Source organism: Mixophyes fleayi, chromosome 5 (assembly GCF_038048845.1).
Source record: "Mixophyes fleayi isolate aMixFle1 chromosome 5, aMixFle1.hap1, whole genome shotgun sequence".
NCBI lineage: Eukaryota > Metazoa > Chordata > Amphibia > Anura > Limnodynastidae > Mixophyes > Mixophyes fleayi.
Window position 1 is genome coordinate 69,101,813 of NC_134406.1, and position 23,654 is coordinate 69,125,466.

Below are 23,654 nucleotides of genomic sequence, written 5' to 3' on the forward strand. Positions count from 1 at the left end.
ATGGAAAAGGTCAGTATGACTGCGTGGGTGTATGCATTAGCCGAATCACACATGAGCCAATTTGTGTTGACAGGTAAAAGGCAAGCTCATCAGATTAGTGCTAATATGAAATGATACAAGGGAAGATTCACAAAACCTACAATCCACAGTTACTGTCATTCTGTCTCTGTTGTCATTCAGGAAAATGGAAGGCAACAGGGAATCATAGTCAATGTCATTTCAGGGCAGAATAACTCCCAGAGTATTGTTGGTGGTGTATAAATCTGCCCTAAAAGAATAGTAGTAAAAAAATAGCAAAGCATTTCATTGAATGTATAACATATCTATATCCATATATATCCAATTCAATGAAGTAAAACAAAATAATAATTACCAGTATGATACACAAATGATACAAATATTTGCATATGTTCTTCGCAATACAGCCTGTGTATACTGTGCTAATTTATGTCTTCACTAGTTCTTAAAGTGTGTGGTCTTTACAGATTGCACTACCTACAAAATATAATCCCAATAATGTTAGTATTTTTGTTAGCATTTCTGTGGTTGGTGCCTCTTGAGTAGAGTCAGACAATAGACACTGTGCTGATATTTTGTCCTATTGATAGTTTAGTGTTAGGACTAGATTTCTGTCTAAGCTAGGAAGGGTTCATGAACTTGTTGAGTGATGTCAGTGACAGCACACTGACTCCTAGTGAGAGGAGGTCCCTGTTCATGTAGGGGCCAGGTTAGCTTGATTGGGTAAGTACTACCACTCGGTGTTCTCGATTAGAGAATGTGACAGCATCACAGGACGCTGTTAGTGCAGAGTAATATAGGGCCTGATGTTAATGGGCTGACTGACTATCTGTGAAGACATAACAATGCAGATTTTACTGCTTACTGAACCCAATCATGTGGATCTGCTATTCCAGGATGTCTGTAAAAGGAACTGAAGTCAGGAGATAAAAGCTGCCAGATCAAAGTCTATCTAGTGCACTGTGTACACTGAATGGTGGCAGTTCTCTGAAGGATGGAGGGACAGGTGGATACGTATAGAGTATATGTATCTGTCACTGTGGTATGCATGAGGGTAGGTAATGCAATCGCTCTCCTCTGCCTTAGCTAGCTTGTAGTGTGGCCATAAGTGATCAGAAGCCCCCCCACACATGCATGTGCTAGGACAATATACCTAGTGGACACAGATGGTGGTGCAGTGTATCACTTCTTATAGTAAGTTGGACACCAGATATCTCATATTGTGTTAGGACAATATACCTAGTAGACACAGGTGGTGGTGCAGTGTATCACTTCTCACAGTAAGTTGGACACCAGATCGTCTCATATTGTGTTAGGACAATATACCTAGTGGACACAAGTGGTGGTGCAGTGTATCACTTCTCATAGTAAGTTGGACACCAGATCATCTCATATTGTGTTAGGATGATATATCTAGTGGACACAGGTGGTGGTGCAGTGTATCACTTCTTATAGTAAGTTGGACACCAGATCGTGTCATATTGTGTTAGGACAATATACCTAGTGGACACAGGTGGTGGTGCAGTGTATCACTTCTCATAGTAAGTTGGACACCAGATCATCTCATATTTACACTCGTTCTTCACTCCAACATATTTTTAAATGGTTTCAATTATAATTCAGTTGTATACAGATTCTGTCTCCTGCATTGTTCTTATGGGTTGACACAGTTACAGAAAATGCCTCTCCTGGACAATTTTTTTTATCACCAGCACAATCCTTCAACAGTTATCATTGATATGTTAATAGGACTGCCACATTTAAAATGGTGCCTCAGCGCACATCCATTCTCTCTCAGCAGTGTTTCACTCACCCCTCCTTTGCTGGGGTTACATCACGCACTTGACCACTGACAAGATATAACATTTCCCATGTCTAGGGCACCTTCTCTCCATTGTAGTCCTTCACACTCTTTCTCTGATGCACTTCCAGCCACAACTCACCCCTCCTCTGTGGGAGTAGTCACTTCGGCTGTCACACTTTCTATCTAGTGTGGCTTCAGTCCCTGGTCTCTGACACTTCTTCCAGTGTAGCTCGCAGCTCGCTCTGGGTGTGGTCTAAAACTTTTTAGGGTATGTGGCCAGTATGGTGGCCATCTGGCATGCAACTCTCATTTTTTAAATGGGAAGGTAGTCATGTGACATATCAAACAGATGCAGAACTTCATAAGAAAAACAATTGTGTTCTTTCTTTTAGCGTAACTGTTCATTCTCGTGTTTTAACTGAGTTTTCTTTTGCAGATAGTGGCATTAATGATAATAGCACTAACACAAACAGAACATGTTTAGATTGTCTTGATATCTGAAAACTCGAAAATGAATAAAGTTATGTTAAAATAAGTTAAAAGTTAAAACAAAAAACACCATTGTTTTTATTTTATCAAACATCTGTTTGATATATCACATGACTGCCTTCCCATTTAAAAAAATAGAGTTGCTTTCTGTACCCCTTGCCTTCATGTTTTAACCTGTAATAAAAACTATTGATATAAAAAAAAAAAAAAAAAAAATAGCGTTGCATCCAAGATGGCCGCTATAATACCCTAAAATGTTTTCCACCACTTTCAGATCATGTGTGTAGACATTGGATTAATATTTCCTTACTTATTTCCAATTTATTTGGACCTCTTGATGCTTATTATAATAAAAGGAAGTACAGGACACTAGAGATGTCTTTTATTTTAAGTGTCATGCTTTTGTTAAGTGAAGCAGTTAAGCTGAAGGCACTTAAAATCATTGGTTTATGAACTTCAGGCACTTACCCATTCAGGGTTAAAGTTTTTCTGATATCCAGTCAACAGGGTCCATGGGGTGTGACATTGTTTTATTCATATTACTTCCCATGGAATGCTGGGTCCTTTCTTTCCCGCACTTTTCTGTGCCCCCCCTTCCACATACCCAGCTAGATGTTATTGTCTTGTCTGTCAATCTTTTTTTCATTACAGAGGAGGCGCAGTGGGTAGGAGAGTGGTGCAGTCAGCGACTAATCACAACGGTGCTTACGCTAGAAGGCTGCACTTCACTGCTCCTTTCAAAGTAACATGACTCTTGATCCTTCTGCGTGGAGGATCCCTTGGCACAATTTGCGTGGCCGCCAATGTCTAGTCCAGAACTGAGTAGTCACGCTGATGCCTGATTTAGCACCAGCCAATGTTAAGGGATTATTCCTTCGTCTAGTGTCAATGCCATCTTTGCATTGCACTATTTGGTTTAATGATTGGTTGTTAGCTGACTGTGTTTGTTCTCACCTCCACCATTCATAATCTTGCAATTAGTCATTTGTTATTAATAAAACTGCGACCTTTTTTACAAAATTTAATACGTGTCTGTGTGGTTATTTGGTTTTATTAAAGGTTACACTTCTAACATACAAAGGTTACTTAAGGTGCATGAAAGGAAATGCATTAACCATATGCATTTTATTCCTTTTAAATATTTTATTTGTATATTTAGTCTGTATCATTTTCCCACAGTACCTTTCTGTAAATGCAAATTTGCTGATTATTGATGGTTATATTTTTCCATAAACATTTTATTGTAAACTATATCATATATTTTTTAATCTACTTATAGCAGTGTGTTATCTCAGCCCTAAATCAGTATGAGAATTATCTGTTCACTCTGCAGCGACTTCCCTTTCAGTTTTCTGTATTGCTCCCTGGGGTCTTCATCTGGATAACAAATGATAGCTATCATTTTAATTTAAGGAAAGTAATCTCTATTGACATACTTATTTGCTTTGGCTGTGGCAGTATGTAAATTGATACATTCATTGTATGTCAAGTATGATTTCTAATACTAACCAATAGCAGTGGCGCACGCAGGGGGGGTTTCTGAGTCTCCAGAAACCCCCCCCCTGCGCTAACTAAGAGGCTGCTATAGCTGCACTGTCCTATACAGCAGCCGCGGCGCTGTCAAAGAAGCGTCCGCGGCGGTGCTGTAGTGTATACATCACCGCCGCGGACGCTTCTTAGACAGCGCCGCGGCTGCTGTATAGGACAGCGTTGAAGAAACGGAGCTGATGCGCAGCAGCTCTCACGAGGGGTGGGGTTTTTTTGGGGGGGGGGGGGGAAATCCCCCCACCCCGACAATCCTCCGTTCGCCCCTGAATAGAGTGTTAGTATTAAAAAGTACAGCTAAAGTAAAGGTTGCTTCTACCTGGAAAGCTAATTTGAATCATTCACAAATATATTATAAATATTATTATAAATGATTTTTGTGCACCCTAAATTACAGCTATAATAGAAAAGTATTGATATGAAAGAGCCATATGTAACAGAAGTTTCAACATTTAAACCTTGGGTTTGAATGAAAGCAACATAACAAGGGAAATCGTATCCACTAAGGACTCCACTGTCCCTGAGAGAAAGCACCCACCACCTTTATTATCCTGGCATTGATGCTTGGATTCTATTGAAACGGAATAGTTTGCATAAATCAATAACAGACCATTGGGGTGCCAGGACTGAGATAATCTAAGTAATAGTCCAAATTTTGAATGATCTATTTAAATCATTCATGCCTATTGTTTTGAGGACTCACAAATGTCGATATCTGGTCAATTTTCTTGTCAAAATATTGTATGGCCAGCCTAAGAAGCCATATTTCTCCTGTAATTGAGATATGTGCCAGTAAGCAAATGACAGGAGTGATCCATAAAATGATCTACCAACGTTGGAGGATTAAAGGTTGTACAAGTGATCTCCTAAGACAATGGAGGGACTCAAGTGCAAGGTTTATAAATGAATTATTTATGTCATAATACATACTGTATATTATATTGCTATTATATGTCACTGAAGGAATCTGTGGCCATATAAAAGCCCAAGACCGAGGGGTAAACTTCCCTTTACAAGGCAGCGCCGCTTTAAATTTAAGCTGCAAAGACACCGAACTCGCGGGAGTTGAAGAAACCGGGGTATGATACATTTACCCCCGAGGTTTTTTTTTTTAGCAGGTCACAAATCCTCTTGTGACTTCTAATATCCATAATAATTTAAAGTATGGGGTGTCTTATTTTCTTATAATGCACACATCTTCCCAATGAAGTGATGACTTCATAACTCTGATTATTATTGATGACATCAGGAATCACTGTTTTTACAGAAAGTATTTACAGAACTGTTTACATATATTACCATCACTTGTGTAATATGAGGGAATTATAACAAGGTTATGAAGTAAAAAGTCTCTCTTAATCCCTATAAAGAAGGTTAAGTCGCATAGATTGTAAGCTTGCAAGCCGGGCCTACTTACCTCTCTGTCTGTCTGTATTACCCAGTATTGGTCTTTATTACTGTGTTTGTTCCCTTGTAAAGCGCTACAGATTTTGCCTGCGCTCTATAAATAAATGTTGATGATGATGATGATGAAGTATGTCCAAATTGTGGGTTTCCTAGCCAAATGCATGTCAGCTGGAGGAACGTGACATTTTTCAGTAAATAAATCACTAAAGTAAGACTGCAGGGTCCAGTAAATGGCAATTGCTTAGATTTCTTTCTGTACTTGTGAAATTGTTTATTTTATTTCCAACACAAATAAAAACAGGATGTATGATAAACTGCCACAAAGAATCGTAACCTGTGCCTGGGTAAACTAAGAATTCTTGAAATACAGCAAGTCAGTGCCTTGTGCTGTGCCGTAGTCAATGAATGGGATTTCTTATGTACAGTGCCAACACATGCCACATATTAATGTTTTACGTCTCTTAAATGTTTTATTCTGAGCACTAAGAGCTTTGAACAGTGCTCATAAATTTATTGCATTATGCTGTAGTTCTTTAAATACCATCCAACTATACACTCAGGACAGCTATGACCTCAACACTTACTTATCTCTGGTTCCTAAATCATGACAATTTTAACTTTTATGTTAAACAAGATTTGTTATGAAAGCATCTGGCAGTTACATCGTTCCATTAGCTTAATGGCGAGTGTTTAGAGACTTTAAAAGATAGAACAAGTAAAACATCATAATAAATTGTTATGTTTGGTACTTGTGTTTATGAATGTCTCTCATCCTTAAGTATTTTATGGAGCAATATGAAATAGCCCATTATGCCATTTCAGTGATAATGTAATTTACAGAAACAGTATAATATGCAACCTTGAAGGTGTAATGCCAGGTAGCTAGCAAAGAAAAGACCTGACAGAGCAATCATATCTGACTGAATATGAAATGATACTTATTACTTACATAAGATGTATATAATATATAATATATATATATATATATATATATATATATATATATATATATATATATATATATATATATATATAAAATTTGTTGCCACCTTGGTAACCTTATGGGTCGTCTATTACTTCTTCTCCAGCACTAGTTGTGGGGGTTGTTACACTATTTATTAAGATGGGTTTGCCTATGGACGGATCACTTCTTTGATATATTTCTTTATCTCCTGTGCGGCCATATGTGCTATGTTTTTAAGTGGTCGGAGATAGAACAACCTAGGTAGAATACACTTAGCAAACATGTTTCAGGAGATGAGTGAGCTGGCCTTATGGAAAGCAGAATCCCGTGCACTTGTGTAATTCTGTTAGTTAGGACAGGGCTGCATGTGACTGGATGAGTCATGACGTGAGGAGGGGAGGGGAGGTAGGTGGGAAGCCACAGACATAACAGTTGGATACTAGAAGCAGGGTCTTCTAACAGCACAAAATAGTGATATAAATTTCCTGTCATGCTGAGTTAGGGGAATTGAGTTGTCAAACACACCTGTATATGAAACAAAGTGCATACAACCGATGTGTTTTAACCTTTGCCATCGCCACCTGTAGAGCAATATGGCTTTTCATTTGCATTTGATCTAGCGTAATGTAAACAATGCCTAGTTGTATTTAATTAAATACTTTTAAGCAAGCACACAATAATTTCTTTTTCAGCATCTATTAATACGTTTTTTAAGCTTTTAAGAAAAAAGTGTTAAAAATATATTTTTTTTTTACTCCTTTCCCTCTAGTTTTCGCATTACTTTGCCCCAAATCCCCTCCCATGTACTTCTGCTGAAGTACATTCTTTCTACTGATGTTATTGAATCACACACTCAAGTGATGGTTAATTGGTGCTTGGTGCAAATCCCAGTTTCTCCCTTTGTCTTCCTTGGAAGATTGAGAACTGGGACCTGCTATATAGCAACGATATTCATATTAGAGATGTTCACTGACCCTCGTGTTCTGGTTTTGCTTTTGGATCCCTCTTTTTTTTTCGAAAATCCCTATTTTTTTTTTTGCTGAAATCACATCATTTTGTTTTGTGTTCCCCCTATATTATTATTAACCTCAATAACACTAATTTCAAGTCATTTGCAGTCAATTTGGACCATTCACAGGTCACAATATTATTTTCATATACTTTCAAACAAAGACTGTAGTGACCTGGCTGGATGAAAAGCGACAGAGCAATGACTCAAACACACGGCAGTTCCTATGACATCTAGGAAACATTGCCACACAGCAGTGGCAGAAAAGAAAAGTGGTGCAAGATGGAATTGTCCTTGGATCATGAAATCCGTTATGGTTCATTTGATCGCTCCACCCGTTTTTTGGATAACTGTGATAATTCTACAGCTAATAAGTACATGGTGAAGAGCACTGACCACCCCCGGGATGCGTGCTGTTATCAGACCCACACCAATCCAGGGTGCCAGACAATGCACTAAGCCATTGTAATTCACAGCAATAAGCAAGTTCATCACTGAGCTTCGAATCAGCCCGATTCCTGAAAATTATAATATGGTTAGGTACCTTTGACATAAAGTGCAGATTGCAAACACTTTGTGCAATACTGATGAAACAGCAGCAAAGTGGAAGGTAATACATATACACGTCTATTTAGACATTGATGCTTACATTACTTCTGCAAGCAACGTTGTTCTTTGTTAATAAAACTGTTGTCTTTATACCGTTCAAAAAAATTAAAAATTATCCTCCACCATTCTTTGGATATTGATAGTAGGATCAGGTGGAGTTACAGCAGAGGTGTCACTAATTCTGGTCATTTCTTTTACAGTAGACAAGACCAGATGTCAAAATGTTGTGTTGAGTCATCTGCATCATCAATGGGTGTCTAAGATTTTTGCAAAGCACACAACAGTATATAGCACATGTAGGTAACATTGGCTCACAGCGGTAGCTGAAAGGAAAAGATGGAATTGTCCTTGGGTCCTCCCACCCACCCTTAATGTTGGATCTTAAAAAGGACATGCACACTTTAACAAACCAAGCACTTCAGCGACAAGGAGTGACACTTTTGAGGCTTATGTGCTTGGTTTGTTTGGGCCCCCACAAAACAAGCTAACAATGGGCTTAGGGCACCTAAGGTAACAGTGCTGTTAATGAACTGTACTGTGGCAAGATGTTATTGTCATCATCCTCAGCCTCATGCTCACTCTCATCAGTTTGTACATCATCCTCACACATTATTAATTCATCACTGCTGGAATCCACAATTACAGAAGTCTCAGTATTTTGATGTAATTGGCGGGAAAGGCCTTCCTTGTGGAAATTGAAGTTCATTTTTATGAACATCACCTTTTCCACATTTTGAGGAGGTAGCCTCCTACGCCGATCGCTGACAAGGTTCCCGGCTGTGCTGAAAACTCTTTCCGAGTACACACTGGATGGTGGGCAGCTTAGGCAGAACAAAGCGAGTTGGTACATGGGTCTCCAAATTCCCTTTTTTTCCTCCCAGTATGTAAAGGGACTGTCTGATGTGCCTATTTCTATGCTGTTGTGAAAATAATCCTCCACCATCTTTTGGATGTTGATAGTAGGATCAGGTGGAGTTACGGCAGAGGTGTTTTTTGGTCAATTCTTTTAGACCAGACCAGATGTCAAATTGTTGTGCTAAGTCATCTGCATCATCCCTGGGTCTCTTGGGAAACCTAAGTTTTTTCTTAGCAGTAGTTGAGTGAGAAACTGAAGGAGACGCCGTCTTGTCACTTAACACTTGAGCTGTTATCTTGCTCACCAGGAGCTCCTTGCATTTCTTCAGATCTTTGTCAGTTGGAAACAAAGAGAAGACATAGCTCTTAAACAGAGGATCAAGCACAGTCGCCAAAATGTAGTGATTCGATTTCAAGATTTTTTTTTTTTAACTGAAAATAAGTTTAATGAGTTATAAAATATTTGCCTGGGGTACAGAATAAAAACAGAGGAAGGGAAAGACATAAATCGGGGAAAAGGGGTACATAGTGAATTCGAAACACGACAATATATCATAAAACACAGGCCATCTACACAGTCCTTTCTGAAATATTTAAATATAAGTATATCCAGTTGTCTAATGAAATTAGAATTCAAAACCATAGACATAAGTCACAACTTCTTTCACAGAGCGGAGACCGAACCATTACACCTATGTACTTAAACCTAAACACTAAGTATTTTTTAGATCGAATCAAGAATCCATTAAGGCTCAATGGGATCCGACATGGTTAATTGATGGGGGGCCGAGATGGGGCGCCCTCTCCCTCTTTGACATAAATATGCCAACTGCGCCATTTCACTAGTGGGGAAGTGGCTGCCGTGGAACACGGAACTCCTTGAGTCTCCATCTCGAAACTGAAGGTCACTTTAGCTGTAATCTTAGGAAAGGTCGGTGGAGTTCCTTGCTTCCAGGCCTGTGCAGCTTTCGTTGCAATAAAGACTTGACACATCACATATCTGTCCCAGGAGGGTATTGAGGGGGGATATTGATGTAGTAGAGCAAGCTCTGGGGAGGGGTTTGTTGGATATCCAAGGACCAACTCCAACAGATGAATAACATCTAATCACAGGGGTTGCAGGATTGGACATGACCAAAAAGCATGGAATATAGCTCCTCTCTCAGTGCAATTATGCCAGCATGTCGGGGGTACTGAGGGCCGAACTTTATGCAACTTCTCAGGGGTCACGTACAATCTATTCAAGAGTTTATCCAGCATTTCAGTGTGATTGAGACATTTGGACATTGTGAAGGAGTTACGAAAGATACGTTCCCAATCCTCCTCTGAGAACTCTACCTGGTATCACGCGCCGGGTGTTCGGGCAGCGCACCCGACACCCGGCAGACTTACCTCTCATCTGCGCTCCGCTTCCCGCTGGGCGCCGCCATCTTGGATCCCAATCTTCTACCTCCTGCTCATTGGTCCTTCTCCTTGGCGGCAAGTTAAAAAGGCACCTCCTCTCTGTCTTCAGTGCCTGTTCTTTGAGTCACCTCCTGGTGATAGAAGTGGCTTCCCTGGTGTCTTGCTGCATTTGCAATCTATACTCGACTGCAGAGCTGACGTTCACTCTCCGGAAATCTACACCACATAGTGGTCTGCAGAGCTGACGCTCACCTTCCTGAATCTACTTCATCTGCCACACAGTGGCCTGCAGAGCTAACGCTCATCTCCGGAAATCTTCTCTACTTTTGTCTACAGAGCTGACGCTCATCTCCTGCCTCATCTGCCACATTGTGGCCTGCAGAGCTGACGCCTATCTCCGGCATCTACGCTGCCATTACTTACAACATTGACCTCTCTTCCTACGGTACTATTCCCTGTAGCCTTCCCAAGGGCTTCTGTACAGTGCTCTTAGTAGGGACCGCGACCTGCGAGGTAGACGCGGCTAAGCCCATACCGCTTTGCGGCGGTTCCTGGTGAACCCCGTCTCCTCGTTAGACTCCGTGCCCTGCTGGAGTAGTGCTAAACTGTACGAACCTATAGAATTCGCTGCATCTACCGAGTCTGCTCGTAAGAACCGTGACACCTGGAGATTGAACTCCCATTGAAGTTGTATTTTGGATTTGGTAATATCAACTTGTGAAGTTAAAATAGTGTACCAGGTGGTTATACTAGCTCTCTTACTACTCTTTGCCAGATTCACATGATATATAGCCGGAGGGGATCTTATGATGATATGTCTGAGTGTGGGCTTTGCCAGCCAGTGTCTAAGCTGAAGAAATTTCTAGAAGTCTTCTGGGCAAGTGGTATTGCTCACACAATTGGGAGAAGGAGGAAAGTATACCTGAATCGAACAATTGGCCTAATGTCAAAATCCCTCTAGATACCCATCCTGAAAGGTTTAAATCAGTGATCTGTCTGGCAACAGCTTGTATTGAGACATTTGCCGTGGGTCGGGCAAATCCATCAGGGCCTTTACACAATTGGTCTCACACTATCAAAGCGTCCAGAGTAAGAGCGGACAGGTTATGAGCTTGAGGTCTCCAGCACGAGGATCCCACACTATATCAACCAATGGAAAATCAGGTTTGCAAGCCTTTTCTAGCTCAACCCACGGTTTCCTACCCCCTGGGAGGAACCAATCACACATCTGCGAGATCAGACATTCTTCATGATACCTCCCGAGGTCAGGGAGGGCATTGACATCCCTTAGTTTTTGTAACAGATTGTCAGCTGTATGCCTCTGAGTGAAACCAGTGATACACAGAGTAGCCTGCATCTGAAAAATATGATGCACTTGGATACATGCTGCTGCTGTTCCTGCTGGCGAAGGCGAATCACCAACCCAGTGGGCTGTCAGTCATATAATCTTTAGTTTGCCCAGTTCCGCTTGTCCACATATCTGTGGTTAAGTGTACAGTGGGTAGAATGGCATTTTGTAGCCCAATAATTACATTTTTACGAACTTTCTGGTAGAGGTGAGAAATAACTTTTCTAGTAAAATGGTGTTGTGATGGAATTTTTATACCGGGGACACAAGACCTCAAGTAATTGTCTAAAACCAGCTGCATTAATAGTGGATATTGGACACAGATCTAATACTAGCATAGTCGCAATGGTTTCTGTGATCCGTTTTGCGTCTGGGTGACAGTTTTTATGTTTGCTTCATCTTGCAATGGATTGTTTAAAGTCAATTGTTATAAACTACTAGTAGTCTTCTTCTTGGTCTGCTTCCGGATGAAGATTCACCCCCAGCAGCAGCAGCAGTTGGACTAACGCTCAAGAATTCTTCTGAGGAATCCAGGATAGTGGAGGAGTCATCTAGCTTTAGCAACGTGGATGCAGAACTAACTCTGATCGCTACTGAGGATATTGATAAGGTGTTGTGGGTGTAGATTGCAGGTGCCGGGATCTAGCTGAGAGAGAAGGAACCTAGCTGATGATGGACTGCTTGTTGTTATTTTTTTAGCATAAGTTTCTGATTTTTCCAACAGCTTGCCATGAACTCACTTCAAATGACGTAACATGGATGAAGTTCCTAGATGGTTAAGGTCCCAACCTCTAGTGACTGTGGCTTTACAAACGCTACAAATGGCTAGACAACTGTTGGCAGGATTTGGGTAAAAATAATTCCACACATAAAAGGTGGATTTTTTTGGTCTGATGCCCAGGCATGACAATGGCCTTCTTATCATGTGCAAGAACTTCTTCTACTGGTGCAGGACTTACACAAACATCATCCTCATCAACATCCTCATTAGCGCCCTTGTCAGCTACACAAATATCTCCCTCATCCTGTTCAAATTCCAAAGTCTCATCCTCAATTTGTGTATCACCAGCTACACTTGGGCTGTTCATGCACACATCTGCAGAAATGCTGAAAGGGGCCTTTTTTATGGGTACACTATAGACAGGTCAGGATTACACATAGCACCGTGGATAGACTCTCCGAAGGGATTTGTGTCATTTCTAAATCTGAACATACATTTTCCTCTAATGCCTTACTGTTTTCTTCCAGTTCTGCTTTTACACGCAAAAGTATTTGGACACCACTTTTGGAGTCCGAATGACAAGGTCTTGCTTGGTCACGACTGACCTCACAAGAAGATGCCTCAGTGATAGTTGCAGAACTAGCACTCATAAAGAAAGGCGAAGGCCTCATTCTTTCCTTGCCACTGCGTGTGTAGAATGGCATGTTGTCAATTTTTTTTTTTTTTCTGTAGATAACTTTGCCTGGTTTACAGGTCTTTTTCTTGACCAAAGTAAAAGGTGTTTTTTTTTACATTTTTGTTTTCCTGACTTAAAAACACTATCCAATTTAACAAAGGCTTTAGCAGATGACGTAGATGGATTGCTATCATTATCACTACTGGTGCCAGCAGCTGCTTGGTGCTCCTGGTCTGTGTATTGCTGTAAATCCATTTTGATAAAGCAGTACAATGTGACTGCAGATTATAAACAACACTGCCAGCCATATTATTTCTATTTCAGCAATGACAATTCGCAATGGATCAATGGACCTCTCCTCTTTGTGTTTTACCTATGTAACACAGTACAATGTGGCTGCAGATTTAGAAGACCAAGCCTGCCAGCCCTATTATTTCTACTTCAGCAATGATAATTAGTAATGGAGCAATGGAGCTCTCCTCTTTGTGTTTTACCTATGTGACACAGTACAATGTGGCTGCAGATTTAGAAGACCAAGCCTGCCAGCCCTATTATTTCTACTTCAGCAATGATAATTAGTAATGGAGCAATGGAGCTCTCCTCTTTGTGTTTTACCTATAATACACAGTACAATGTGACTGCAGATTTATAAGACCAAGCCTGCCAGACCTATTATTTGTATTTCAGCAATGACAATTAGCAATGGAGCTCTCCTGAATGTCACTGGAGACTTTGAAGAACACTGTTACCCCTCCTCTTTCTTTTCTACCTATGACTCTGCCCAACTGCAGTAGAGACTGCCAAGAACAGTGCTACCCCTTCTGTGTCCCTCTGTGAAATGGTGCTGGATCGCCCTGGAGGGCTTTACTTATGGAATCCAAAACTCCAGAGATCCGACGGCGTAACGATGATGTTTTGCCTATTTTTCAATTCCGAAGGCGCGAAAGTATCGAGTCGACTCTTCTCAGTTCTCGGATTTTCTAAGTTCGGGTGTGTTCGGTTCTCAGGGAAGCGAGCCTGAGCATCTCTAATTCATATTATTTGCCCCCTGGCATAGAACTTCTCCACACATCTAGACCATGCTTTGAAAATTTCTGCCATCAAATAGCTTGCACTCTCACACACAGATCAAAGATCCTATAATTGTATGGTACTTGCCAACAAAATAGGTCACACTGCCTATCTGCCTAAATTATGCTCACATCTACTTAAATTATGTCCATCTGAGGAGAAGCAAACCTCCGATCAACAGGAAGACACACACCTTTTTGCAAGAAATTGGACTGCTGATTGGCATGGTTGTATGTACATTTGTGAATACTACAGGAGACCATTAATTGTATTGTGTTTTAGATGATAATAACCAATAATGGTTTTATAGAAATCTATAGGACCAGTAACAAGCATATTGGTAAATATGGTCAGAAGATGACCTCAGTGAGTCCAGAAGAGATCGGCAAGATCTCGTCCAATCGTGTGCAGCAAGATTGGAAAATGATACTTCCGAACATTGATCTGGCCATACAGCAAGATCAGACCTTATGTAGCATAAGTATGCTGATTTCAGTTTGATGGTTTTGGCCATGATATCAGCACAAGTGCTTGAAAGGATGGCCCCCACCAAAAGACGTATTGTAATTAAGCATTCCTTGGGATTTATTGTTAGTTTAATTTTCCTATCTTGTATAACAGGATTCAGGTTCTCACATGAAAAAAATGTTTCAAATGGATAGTATTAGTGAATCATCCCCATGGGATTATGTTTATTGACAAAGCACAGAAGGAACACTTTTTTTTCTAAAATATATTAAAATTAACAGTTTTGCTTTTAGGTGCTTTTTAAAGATGAGACTACAAATATCCCCGAAGAAGCTAGACAGATTTAATGGTGAAAAATGTAGGATGTTAGCAATCTATACATTAATTAAATTCATTGTAAGTCTCCATGTCTGCTTAATTGAAGACTTTGCACTGAACAGTGCTAATTTTGTGGTCTAACAATTGAAAACCCAAGTGGAAAAGCAGCAAGCGCTGGTATCTAACTGCAGATATCTTAAAAAGTGAAATATTATCTCCCTCATCCATTACAGCTCCCCCACATGTTAAAGACAGTATTCTAATACATTATAGAAAAGGCTTGCCTAATCTGAGCTAATGTTACATATCTTGTCCCACTGCTGCATAAGAATCACCCAATACAAACCATGCTGCTAAAGCTTTAGTCACCTAAGAGGTCATTTGCATGTGCCTCAATTTGCAAATAATGTGCCTCTATTTCCATTTCTACTGCAGCGCATAGGTTCAGAGCTGGATTAAGCTCTTGCTGTCATGGAACACATAACACAGGGGAGGCCCTAAATTTATAGCATAGTGCTATCATTCAGGGAGAGAGAGAGGGGGGAGAGAGGGAGTTAACTAACCAAATTTTAAATCAAATGGTTCTGAATATACTTTACTACATTATTAGGCCCTTTGATGATATAAATGAATAATTGTGATCTCTTGATCATCTAAATGAATACAAGTGCCTCCTAGTTTAAATAGTTACTTAGGGCTTGTCACTTCTTTCTCCGCTCTTCTGTCCCCAAGCTGTATGCAGAGAGGATCCTGGTTCCCCCAAGCATCACAGACCTGGAGTAATAATGGATGGATCAAGGCAAGTGTGTGTGTGTGTGTGTTAATATAGTGTGTGTGTGTGTGTGGGGGCAGTTTGTTACTATAGTGTGTGTGTGTGGGGGCAGTTTGTTACTATAGTGTGTGTGTGTGTGGGCAGTATTTTACTATAGTGTGTGTGTGGGCAGTATGTTACTATAGTGTGTGTGTGGGCAGTATGTTACTATAGTGTGTGTGGGCAGTATGTTACTATAGTGTGTATGTGTGGGGGAAGTATGTTACTATAGTGTCTGTGTGTGGGTGGGTGGGCAGTATGTTACTATAGTGTCTGTGTGTGTGTGTGTGGGCAGTATGTTACTATAGTGTGTGTGTGTGTGGGTAGAATGTTACTATAGTGTGTATGTGTGGGGGAAGTATGTTACTATAGTGTCTGTGTGTAGGCAGTATGTTAATACAATGTGTGTGAGGGGGGACAGTATTTTAACATAATATGTGAGGGAAGGGGGGTCTTAATATAGTGTGGGAGGTAGGCTATTAAATGGAGGTCAAGTGGGGGCTAATTTTTTTATCAGTGCTATTTTATTTGTGGGGTGATGGTATGCAAATTTAATTTATTGATGGGGCTATTTAATTTAATAGTTGGGCCTATTAATTTAAAGTGAGGTGACAGGACCTTTAATTTAATGCTGGGCTGGTTTTGGGCTATTATTTGAATATGGAACTGATTTTGGGGAGAAGGGCTATTTATTAAATATGAATTTAAATTATTTAATGCCGAGGATGGTTGTAGGAAATGGTTGTATTAAACGTAAATGCTATTTATGTTTTGCTGGGGCTGTTTGTGGGAGGGAAATTGGTTTATATATTAAATGGCAATACTATTAATTAAATGTTGTGGCTGGTTGGAGGGAAATAGATCTATTTAGCAAATGTGAATAGTATTATTTTAATGTTGGAGGAAGGCCTAATTATAAAACATGGGTGATATTGATTTAACGCCGGGGCTGTTTGGAGTTTTCTAAATCTCATGTACCCATTCTTTTTCCAAATAGGGCCCCCAACATTCCAGGATCAAGACAACCAGCAACTGAGCTAAAGAAACCAGCAGCCACAGGCGGTGAAAGTGACAAGAACAGGTAGGAAAGAGCAGGACAATCTGCCAACTGCACTGAATCTGGTGGCACAGTCCTGAATTTGGGTGACTGTCTCGCTTAGTCAGGATTTGGTCTGACTGCAAGGACTGTTGGGATGTATGTCCTGCTAAACACGGCAGTGCTGTATGCAACTAACAGTAGTGCACACAGTATTTCCTGTGTATTGTGTAAAATAATAACCATGTTACATCATAAGGACCCCCCTGTCTAAAGTGTCCTAGGCCCCCAGAGCCTTAATCCAGCTCTGGGCCAGGGTGTCAGAATGATGCCTAGTGCTCTGCTCCTCCTCCCAGTACCACCACTCATATTTTTTGTTTTAGGTTAACCCTAAAACAAATAATAACCCTATTATTAAATAGGGTGAAGCAAAAATAAGCACTTTTGCTGGTAGATTTTTAAAACAAACAGGCTTTGTGCTTTTTGCTATATCCCTTTATAATCAGATAGATATGTTAAAGAAAAAAAAATTCTGTTTGGATATATAAAATAAAATGCAATATAAAGTGATGTTTTATACCGAAAACCTCCCTTTAGGGATGGGCCGCTAGTTAAGCCCCAGTGTTGTGTGCTAAAGTCTGCCAGCCAGTCCCTGTACACAACCTTTTGATATATATGAAATCTAGTGGCTTTGGTCTTTATTTATTCACTCATCATTCTTTTACCGCCATTGCCAAACCCACAGCTCTGGCAATTTATCTAAAAGGGTTCTGGTACAGTGTAAAAAGTGAAAAGACAAAGCGCAGATGTCGGTTATACTTACTTTCTTTGACTTACTGGTCATGTTGCAAATTGCTTCATTTGTTGTCTCCCCCAACCTCCCTGCAGTGAAACGACATGCTTGCAGCTTTGCATTGTGATTTTGGTGTGCTACGGATCCCTCTGCAGTTGAGCTCCCAGGGGGAACTATAGAGAAGCTGGCATTTATGTGCACTGCCCCAGAGTGATGCAAAATATAAGAGACATCAACCTCAATATCATCATCACCATTTATTTATATAGCGCCACTAATTCCGCAGCGCTGTACAGAGAACTCATTCACATCAGTCCCTGCCCCATTGGAGCTAACAGTCTAAATTCCCTAATATAGACACACACTCACACATAGACAGACAGAGAGGGAGACACAATATCTGCGTTTTCTAAAAGTTAGAATAGGCAGCATATTTCCTAATGTTTAAATTCGTCTTTACTTACTGGGGTATTCTTAGGGGGGTATTCAATTGACGGCGTGATCGCCGAAAATCGAGCGCTCGGAAAATATGACCGCTAATACGGTAATCTGTGCGTAAAAACCGTTAATATGGTAATTTACTCGCTGGATTTCAGCGAGTAATTACCGTATTAATGGTAATTTTTTTCGAGCGCTCGATTTTCGGCGATCACGCCGTCAATTGAATACCCCCCTTAATGTCAAAAGGTGTTATTAATTGTACATTTGTTTGCTGCCTCTTTGTATATAGGGAGATGGTAGATATACAGGAAACATCAAGGAAGATCAAAAAAGAATATGTGGTTTGTGAGCATGCGTAAACATCACATAAAAAGTAACAATAAGACAAAATTTATATTAAAATAGTAACTCGTACTAAGACAAACACAAAGCTTTGCCCACAGTGCTGTCCGTTACTTTCGTTTAGGTTAGAGCTGATCATAGCTGAGTACTGGCTTTTTGTTCCTGCATTTCCAAGAATGCACAAAAAGCCTTTTTTTTTCTGTATTTCAGATACTCAGATGGAACATTCTGTGCTGTTCACTGGCTTTCATAACAAAATGAATGGTCTATGAAAGTCTGGCAAATGTTTCCAGGTAATTACATTTCAATGAAGTTTGTGTGTGTGTATGTCAGTGACAAGCTGTATCCAGGAGGACAATGTAAAATTAGCAGCTTATATGTTATTTAAGCAATAAAGGACACTTTAGTGTTCACAATGTTTCATTGGAGAGGAACTGCACAGAGTAATGCAGATGAGTGCATTAATCTTTTCAGCTATTCGGAAATGAAGCGGTACATACAATAACTTGTCCTTTATTACTCTTCTAATATAGCTCTTCTCTCAGATTCTGCATTAAAATTAAAATATGGGCACTTTAGGAGTTCAAAAGACTCTACTGTATGTCTTTGCTGTTAGGGACAAGTACATTTTTCAAACCAGACCACTCTGTAAGAAATCTATCTCTCACTGACTCAGGAATATGTTCATGTAGTGTTAATTGGATAGCCATAAAATCTTGTACAGCTGTTGCAGAGACAAAATGCCAATCTCAGCCATTTTCTTCCAAGTTTCGTTATGAAGCAATCATATAGACAAATTGCAATGCACTCAAATGGTTTAAGCACTCACGGTGAACACCTATGATTGCAGTGACTGTACATACATTGGGCACAGCAATGTATGTACAGTTAAAATATATGTGCACAGACATTTTTGTTACCGAAATGAGTTTCTTTTTTTTACCAAAAGCCTTTTGTTGCAGGAATGTCACATTTAACAATGATTGTAGACTTTTTGTTTTAATGCAGAAGACATCTCTTTACCCCTCCAAAATACTCACTTACTATACTATGCTGCTCTCTACCTCCTCTTCATCCACTGTCTGCCACGTCACTTCTTGCTGAGAAAAGAATGGTACACAGCACGGACAGCATTCAGTGTATTCAAATTTCTTGCATTGTCGTGGTCACACAGCAGGAACCTTTTTAAGTTCTCAGTTGACCGCACACACACCGCAGAGGGGAGTGGGGACCAAAGCAGCATGGATGGCTACTTCATGGGGCCCAGCAGGTAAAGCTTTCTACTGGGACCCCTCAGCTGTCCGACCTCTTAGCAGTTGCCAAAACGTTGGTTACGCCCTTGTAGATTTATACTCAGAGGGTCACACTTTTGTTCTTCCGTACCCATTCAATGCTTGAGCCAACTTTCCAACTCCAAGTAATTCCCATCCCCAGTGTTGTGCAGTTGTATGTAGCAATGTATTTCCTTTTCTGAAAAAGTTAAGAGCAGGATTTGGAATAAAGCAACAGCATTATAGATGGTGCTATTCTAGGGATAAGTTGTTTTGCCACCCAAGGCAAAAATGTGAAATTGCAGTTATTCTTCCCATTTCCCCATTTCCCTGCTGAAATGATTTAATCATGATTTAATGGACCTCTTAACTCTAAAACTTATATATATATATATATATATATATATATATATATATATATATATATATATCTCTATCAGCCTTGAGATTAAAATACATTGTTCAGTGTTAACTTGATATTTCTCTGCACATACCAAATAGTAGCTTTACTTTTAAAATGAGTTTAGTGCCTGATCATGTGCATTCAAATGGTATTTATGTCTTGCAGTGTTTGATTTCAAGAGTCTTTATACATTTATCACATTGGTCCTCCCACAAGTTCCCCTATCCCCAAACCATAGTGTCCAGGCAAGTAAGCTGCAAGGAGCAGACCCATTGGCTCCAGTGGGGGGTGGAGCTATAATGTGTTGCTCTCTTCGTAAGAATTGAGTAGAACTCAACCCACCTATAAGTTTGATTGGCTACACGGCCTTCCCTCCAGTAAACAGAACGGCAGTAATCCAGTGTACAGGACAACTCCTGTTGCGATACACTCCCCCAGTGCTTCGATAATGCTACATCCACCTGCCATAGGTGGTGGTTGAATAATGCTGTGCTATTTGATGATCCTTTGTTGCTTGTCAATGTCTGGACGATTGCCGCCTTTGTGTTTGTGGGGGGAAGGGTGTTTTTTTTTTAAAGCTGGAACAACGTACACATTGATTGAAATGTCACCAGACAATACCTGCTGTATATATTCTCTTTTCATGAGGAAAATAAAGGTGTTTATGGACAAAATATAGCCCCAATGTCAAAAATACAACAGAATGACCCATCACCATCTGTGTTTAAGTCCCCCATAATGCTCCCATATATTGAAAGAGGCATAAAACAAAATCAGGCCTACTTTATTTGATTGACAGGAAAGTGGTGGTCATTCTTTCTATTACTTCTCCAGTGTTCTCCCCAGAAAATGTTGCCAGCCGGGTGGCATTAAGCAGCAGCCAGGTGGGGACAGTTGTAATACTTTGCAATAATAGTGAAAAATGTTGGAGGTTATTGCCCACACCTGCCAGGACTGGTGGTCACTGGTCTAACACACAGTGCTGGCTGTAGTGCTCACATAGTAGCTGTTGTAATAGGAGAAACAATGGTTTATTCTATTATAATAGGAGTATGTTTGGCTCCAAGAGCCGGAAGTAAAAACAGCCGGGTGGAGCACCCGGGAAATAGGTGCTGGGGAGAACACTGTTCTCCTATTGTGTATGTGTAAGTGATGCTAGTGTAGTAATATGGATTTAGTGATCTATGTATGTGCAAGTTGAGACAGTATTTAATTCCTATGGATCCCGGAAGGCCATCATGCATAACAGTGTTTTCAGGAGATTCCTATCTGGTTATGTGTTATTTCAATGTAGAATTGCACATTTCTTACAGTACAAGTGAAATTGGAATGAAAAGCTACTGCCATTTCATTAGGTCATACTTGATATTTCAAGAAACATCCATCAAGCAGCTGAGAGAAAATGTACATGTCATGTTTTCATTCGCAACAGCTGCATACCTTGTTGGAGCGTCTGGTATAAATAAATGATCAAATACTCACTTTCTCTTTTCCAAAACACAATGCACCATCTTCAGTTTCATGTATCTTTGTGGTACTGAACACAGAAAACAGAAGCACAAAGTTTAATTTGGTTAGTAACACAGCTGTTCCCCCATTCCACTTTGTGCTTTAAAGTATTATTTTAAATGTATGGATTAAAAAAATATATATATCAAATACATTATAAATAACCACCTAAGATGCTAATTAGCGTTTGATACAATGTGCGCCTGCTGTCCGCAAGACGGATTAGAAATGTAAGTAAACACACAGGAGTAGCAAGATTAATTTAGATTAATGCATGAAATGTAAAATTGTAATTTCAGAATTAAGGTTAAAAGCAATAAGTTCCAATGCCAAGCAATTGCAATTACTGGATAACTGTTAGAGTGGAAGTCTAGATCATCATAATAATGGTTTAGGCTAGAAATTGCAAATAGGAGTGATATTGACTGACTTCACAGCAATATGGCACTTCATCAAGAGAGGATTGTGGGAGTTCTGACAACCATTTGGATCTGAGCAGAGAAACGTCACCGTTGGCGTGATTAGCACTCCCAGTTTACCAGCTTTCAGGTAGTTATGTCTGCTTTTCATAGGAATGTATTGCTATTGATCATATAGTAAGTTTCATATGCAGTATATAAAAGCATTAATTTACATTAATCCCATTGCTCATATGTTTTTACTTTTGATCCCATAAGTCAGTTTATATGCTGAACTATGTATTCACAGTTAGTGCCAGGCCAAGACAATGGACACTCACAAATCCTCAAGACATAAATATATTTCTAACATTTTAAATGTCGTACTTGAAAAAAATGTAAAAATAAATATATTATATATATAACAGACTTTATTAGGAAACCATACTGAATTTACTGCGCTATAATGAGAATTCTCAGTGCCTCCCCATGAATAGTCCAAACTTTATACAGACTTTTTAAATTAAGTCCACTCATAACACACATTAAAAACAAATGTTATCAAATATACAGCCTGGACAAATATTTTTATTGACATTACATTTTAAGGCAGGCTTAAATTTCACTAGTGTATCCCAACCAAAATAACACATATCTTTAGGATCTACTAAGCGCTAGAGGCTAAATTAAAATCTCCAGGCTGACCCTCTTTTCTGGATAAAAATGCAAAAAACATGTCTAACCTCCCAAGCATTGCTCTTGCAAGGCTCCCACCTTTATATAGGTAGATCATTTGTATTGAATTTTACCCCGCTGGCCTGTGCACAATTGGAAAAAACAGCGTTCTCCCTAAAACAGTAGTGCAATGTACAGTTGTGAGCTGCTTGGACAATAGTGCATAGACAAGATTTGCTTATGTTGTGCATAGCACATTCAGGTGCCACAAGTACAGTACCTCTACTAATGCATACATATTAATAATAATAGCCAAGCACAGTGGTTCCCAAAGTGTGTTTTCACAGGGGTGCCGCGGCCAGGGGACAAAAAAAACAAAAAACAACTTGCAAATCCGGCGGCACCCAGCATGCTCCTCTTTCCTCACTTCTCACTGAATGTCGGGCGTGACATCATCACCCCCGACGTATTCAGTGAGAAGCAGCAGGAGAGAGGAGGATGCTGGGTTGCGGGCGCCGCCGCATTGGTAAGAAGAAAGAAGAGAAAACAGAAGAAATAAAAGAAAGAAGGCCAAGTATGGTGAGTAAAGAAACCGAGGGGAAGGTGAAAGGTAACAGCAATGGAGGGGCAAAAGAATGAAGGAGGAGGCATAGTGAGGATGAAGAGGGGCAGACAGTGTGTGGATGAAGAGGGGCAGACAGTGTGTGGATGAAGAGGGGCAGACAGTGTGTGGATGAAGAGGGGCAGACAGTGTGTGGATGAAGAGTGGCAGACAGTGTGAGGATGAAGAGGGGCACAGAGTGATGATTTTTGTACATGTTTTATTTTGTTTGATCTTATTCCTATTAATATTAGCTGTAACTTATTCTTTGACAGAAATATATTTGAAAAAAATATATAAAAATATTCTTTTCCCTTGGATTTATGTGTATTATTTTTGCAAACAACTTACTAAGTATTTCTGTCCTGACCTAAATCCTTTTTACGTTATTTTGAGTCACATACTTAAAAAACAGGACTGCTCAATAATTATTTTGGACGGGTTCCTTTTAAAAAATGATGGAGACTCTAAGGGTGCCGCGAACTGAAAAAGTTTGGGAACCACTGGTCTGATTGATGAATCCTTATATGTCAATGTGCACAGCAGGAACAGTAAAAGTGACGGATTTGTGCCAAACAGACATAAGAAAAGAGTCAATTTACTAGGGATGAGCGCACTCGGATTTCTGAAATCCGAGCCCACCCGAACGTTGCGGATCCGAGTCGGAT

The 23,654-nt window shown here is 40.0% G+C and overlaps 1 protein-coding gene across 6 annotated transcripts in view; it reads left to right on the plus strand.

The window, feature by feature from the left end:
- Positions 1-23,654, plus strand: part of RARB (retinoic acid receptor beta) — a 546,477-nt gene that overhangs the window by 239,754 nt on the left and 283,069 nt on the right. The window contains exon 2 of one of the 6 annotated variants that reach the window (XM_075212350.1): positions 18,340-18,422. The exons of the other annotated variants lie outside the window; for them this stretch is intronic. Within the exon in view, the coding sequence (XP_075068451.1) occupies positions 18,398-18,422 (25 nt within the window). The 5' untranslated portion in view covers positions 18,340-18,397. The remainder of the gene's footprint in view (positions 1-18,339; positions 18,423-23,654) is intronic. 6 annotated transcript variants of the gene reach the window in all.